We start from the raw sequence: 5,219 nt of genomic DNA on the forward strand, positions 1-5,219 counted from the left end.
TTCCATTCTCTGTTCTTTTTCTCGTATTCCTTCTTTCTTTTGGTACATTTAATCATGTTCATTCACACTTTCTCCTGTTTTTGTCATATTCAATCCATTGCTCTAAAGATTACATCATATTTCGTTCCACTTTATGGTCTTTTGGTTTTATTCAGTCATATATTCTGCTCATTTTGACACATTTTATCTTCTTTTTCAGCTCATTTTTTCTTCCTTTTTGTGCTTATATTATCATATTTAATCCTGTATGTATTTGTCTTATGATACTCATTAATTGCCTGGTGTAAAATAACATCTGGTAAATCAATTATTTTCAGTCAAATTGTAATTCATTTACTTTAGATTTAATATTTGCCACCCATATTTTTACAACGCTGGATTAAAGACACACCTAACTTCTATTTTATATTAATATTTTATATTTTTATTTTTTTAATATAAAAAAGTCATAGAAAAATCTGCAAAAAACACAAATACTGTCTTAACTTTACTTGCGTATTTAATTTACTATATACACACACCCACATACACACACACACATTTATTTATTTATTTATATAAATCGTTACTTTTACTATCACTTCTGCTGCTTTCACACCACATATTCCCAGTTGCGGTACTAATAAAGCATTATTTTTTCTTATTTATTCCATCATTTTCATTTGTATTTCTTATTAAAGTCTGATTTCCACCTACATGAATGGAACAATAATAGAAAAGACGACTTATCCACTGGTAATAATCACATGTAACAAAACAAAGGTGAAAAAAGTAAAGAAAGACAACATCATTTCATCATGAGTACTGAAAATATTAGCATTTTTATGTATATTTCTTACTTTAATCCTTACTTTTAATGTTAATATCATTTATGCTGCTGCAAAACTGCAAGTTGTAATAATAATATACAATTATCTTATCTTAATTATCCATTATTTTCATTTTATTTATTTTCTATTAAAGTCTAATTTCAACATGGACAACTTATTCAATGGTAAAAATCACATGTAACAAAAAAAAAAAAAAAGTAAGAACAACATATTTCATCATGAGTACTGAAAGTATCAGTAAATTATGTTCATTCTCACTGGAAATACTGGTTAGAAAACAGCAAAAACAGCCACTTTTTAGAATAACTGCCATGAAATAAAGTATTTTAAACTGCGACTATTCCACAGAAGCCCCTGAAATCCTGCAGGGACGGTTAAATGAAACCCATAAAACCAAGAAGCAGAAGGTGAAAAAAGGTGTAAAAGACAAAAATGATGGAAAAAAGAGAAAAACAACGCAAGTGGTGAACATATTATCAGATTGTGGTTATTCTCACTGAAATTACACTGCAAAAAAGGGGTGTCTAAAAAGAAGATAAAAACACTAAATCTGAGTTAAAAGGTACAAGTGAAGTATCTGTCCATGCAGCAAGAGAATTTTACTGGACAAAATTTCTTGAATTAAGATTAAATCTAGATATAAGCCTGTCTACAGATGTATGAACACTTAAAATAAGAAATGAACTCTTAAAACAAGATCAGTTCTATTCTAACATGTCTACATCTAAGGTTTTTTTTTTTGTTTTATTTTTTTTAATCTTGGTAAGAGTCAAATCATTTGTACTGCACTGGATACAGAACACCGAAAACAGACACTTTTTAGGCTAACTGCCATGAAATAAAGCTTTTTAAGCTTCAACTCTTCCACAGAAGCCCCTGAAATCCTGCAGGGACGGTTAAATAACACTCATAAAACCAAGAAGCAGAAGGTGAAAAAGGGAGGAAAAGACAAAAATGATGAAAAAAAGAGAAAAACAACACAAGTAGAAAAAATATTAGCAGATTATGGTCATTCTCACCAGAAATACACTGCAAAAAAAGAGGTGTCTAAAACCAAGATAAAACACTAAATCTGAGGAAAAAGGCACTTGAAGTATTGGTCCATGCAGCAAAAGAATTTTACTGGACAAGATTTCTTGAATTAAGATTAAAGATTAAGATTAAATCTAGAAATAAACCTGTCTGCAGATGTCTGAACACTGAAAATAACAAATTAACTCTTAAAACAAGATCAATTATCTAACACTTCTACATCGAAGTTGTTATTTTTTAAAATCTTGGTAAGAGTCAAATCATTTGCAGTGTACTGGATACAAAACACCAAAAACAGACACTTTTATGGTTGACTGCCATGAAATAAAGCCCCACAGAAGCCCCTGAAATCTGGGCACAGTTAAATAAAACCCCTAAAACCAAGATGAAAAAGGGTGTAAAAGACAAAAATGATGGAAAAAACTGGAGAAAAACAACAGAAGTAGTGAAAATATTTGCAGATTATGTTCATTCTCACCTAAAAACAAGATAAAAACACTAAATCTGAGAAACAAGGTACAAAAAACAAGTGAAATATCTGTCCATGCAGCAAGAGAATTTTACTGGACAAGATGTCTTGAATTCAGCCTGTCTACAGATGTGTGAACACTTAAAATAACAAATGAAGTCTTAAAACAAGTTCAAATATCAAACACCTAACATCTAAGTTATTGTTGTTTTAATTATCTAGCAGATTATGTTCATTCTCACCAGAAATACTGGCTAGAAAACACCAAAAAGGATAACTACCACAGAATAAAGCTTTTTAAGCTTCAACTCTTCCACAGAAGCCCCTGAAATCCTGCAGGCACGGTTAAATAACACCCATAAAACCAAGAAGCAGAAGGTGAAAAAGGTGTAAAAGACAAAATGATGGAAAAAAACTACAGAAAATCAACACAAGTGGTGAAAATATTAGCAGATTATGTTCAAGTTAAAAGTTAAAAGGTACAAGTGACATATCTATTCATACAGCAAGAGAATTTTACAGGACAAAATTTCTTGAATTAAGAATAAAGATCGTTTTTAAAATCTTGGTAAGAGTCAAATCATTTGCAGCGTACTGGATACAAAACACCAAAAACAGACACTTTCATGGTTAACTGCCATGAAATAAAGCCCCACAGAAGCCCCTGAAATCCTGCAGGTCCAGTTAAACGCCCCCCCCCCCAGTAAACCCATGGACTTGCAGCCGTTTGTCCACCGGTGCAGATGCTTCTTCTCCTGCATCAGCTTCATGTTTGGATCCTTTCATAACTGGCCTTATGAAACGCCTGCAGAGGCTGAATGGACTCATAGACTTGGCCCTGAACACATATAGGTCAGTGTGATACAGACAAATCCAGCCGGTGTGTGTGTCTGCCCTGCTTTCAACACAAACACACACCAGGAAACACAAGCGCACACTCTACATCTGTGCCCCCCCCTCCGTCAGACACTCACCCATGTCATGTGCCTTAAAGTTTCTTCTTCTTCTTCTTCTATTCTATCAGATCCATGCCTCCTGCTTCACTTTCACTGCCTTAAACTTCCTGCAGCCGGTGTGTGTGTGTCCACGCCGCTTCGCCGTCTGTGTGTGTGTGTGTGTGTGTGTGTGAGAGGCTCAGGGCTTCGCCGGTGAGGACGAACACAAGGCCAACGGGACAATTACAAAACAATGAGTCGCTGAAAGCAGACCCCGGTGGCCGAGCGGTGGGAACCCCCCTGCCCCCGCCCCAGATCCGGCCCTGGATCCCAGTTTCTCCTCCCCCGACCGACTGACACACTGTGTGTCAACAGGCCACGCCCACTCCACAGAGGCTGCCTTAGGTAACAAGGGTAAGGGGGTTCAGGCAGGAAGACATGGAAGGAGGAGGAGGAAGAGGAGGAAGAGGAGGAGGAAGAGGAGGAGAAGAAGGGGAAGAGAAGGAGGAGAAGAAAGAGGAAAAGGAGGAGGAAGAGGAGGAGGAAGAGGAGGAGAAGAAGGAGGAAAAGGAGGAGGAAGAGGAGGAGAAGAAGGAGGAAAAGGAGGAGGAAGAGGAGGAGAAAGAGGAGGAGGAAGAGGAGGAGAAGAAGGAGGAAAAGGAGGAGGAAAGGAGGCATGAGGAGTCATCCACAGAGAGAATATATAGAATATAAACAGAAGGGTATATAAGATCTGTATGTGATATAAAAGGAGGAGGAGGAGGAAAGGAGGCATGAGGAGGAGTCATTCACACAGAGAATGTATAGAATATATAGATTATATACAAAAGAATATATAAGATCTGTATGTGATGTAAAAGGAGGAGAAGACGGAGGAGGAGAGGAAGAAGTAGGAAGAAGCTGAGGAGGAGGAAGAGGATGAGGAGAAGAAGAAAAAGAAGGAGGAGGAGGAGGAGGATGAGAAGGAGAAGGAGAAAAAGAAGGAGGAGGAGGGGGTTGAGAAGAAGGAGAAGATGGAGGAGGAGGGGAAGAAGTAGGAAGAGGATGAGAAGAAGAAAACAAACCTGAGCTAAATGTGTTCAAGGTTAAAGTCATTATTTCCTGTGACCTTTGACCCCATGACTAGAAAAAGCACAAACACAACATCTGACCTGGTGTGTTCGTCTGAGTTCAGTCTGTTCATGAGTTCATTCATTTCCTTGATTATTTCATACAGCTCCTTCAGTTCTTTCCATCCTCCACATCAGACACTATTGTCTCAGTTTATTCACATGTCAGATTCTTCTCGTTTTCGTGCTTTCGAGGCTGTTTCTATGTCAGGTTTTCTGTTTTCTCTGTATGTTTTTATACAGAAATGGGAGCGCGACAATAATAACATAAAGTTAGGACACTTTTATGCACGTATTAGTGAAAAAGAACCAGTGTGGGGTTTTTTTGAGTAAGAGAAAAACAGAGTATGTGTTGGATGAATGCTTCTTTCAGCAGATATTTTGAACCCGGAGCTGTAAAACATGTACGAACCTCCACCAATTACAGCACAATTAAACATCTGAGGCAAAAATAGCAACATGTGATTACGAACAATGCAATAATGATTTAGATCTAAAGGAGGAGGGGATGGAGGGATGAGAGGATGGAGTGGAAAGGAGGCAGAAACAGTGAAGATCAGAGGAGGAAGAGGAGGAGGAGGAGGAAGAGGAGGAGGAGGAGGAAGAGGAGGAAGAGGAGGAGGAGGAGGAAGGCTCATGTGCACACGGCAACGGCACGGAAAATTCTGTCCTGGCTTCAGCGGACGATATCGCACGTCGTAAACACCAATAAACCGACTGTAAACACCACGAACGCTGCACACGGTCAAACTTGAACCAAGACTGACACCAGATCAGACGGAAAAACAGGATCTGAGGAGGATTTAGCAGAGTTTACGGTGGAATCAGAAGGAAGAGGCAGAAG

General features: G+C 37.9%; 1 protein-coding gene across 1 annotated transcript in view; it reads right to left on the bottom strand.

Moving 5' to 3' along the window:
- LOC115422515 (helicase ARIP4-like) overlaps positions 1-3,415 on the bottom strand; it is a 72,909-nt gene extending 69,494 nt beyond the window's left edge. Inside the window, exon 1 of the mRNA XM_030138871.1 lies at positions 3,306-3,415. Within this exon, the coding sequence (XP_029994731.1) occupies positions 3,306-3,309 (4 nt within the window). The 5' untranslated portion in view covers positions 3,310-3,415. The remainder of the gene's footprint in view (positions 1-3,305) is intronic.
- Positions 3,416-5,219: the final 1,804 nt, after the last annotated feature.

This window comes from Sphaeramia orbicularis, chromosome 7 (genome assembly GCF_902148855.1).
Source record: "Sphaeramia orbicularis chromosome 7, fSphaOr1.1, whole genome shotgun sequence".
Classification (NCBI taxonomy): Eukaryota; Metazoa; Chordata; class Actinopteri; order Kurtiformes; family Apogonidae; genus Sphaeramia; species Sphaeramia orbicularis.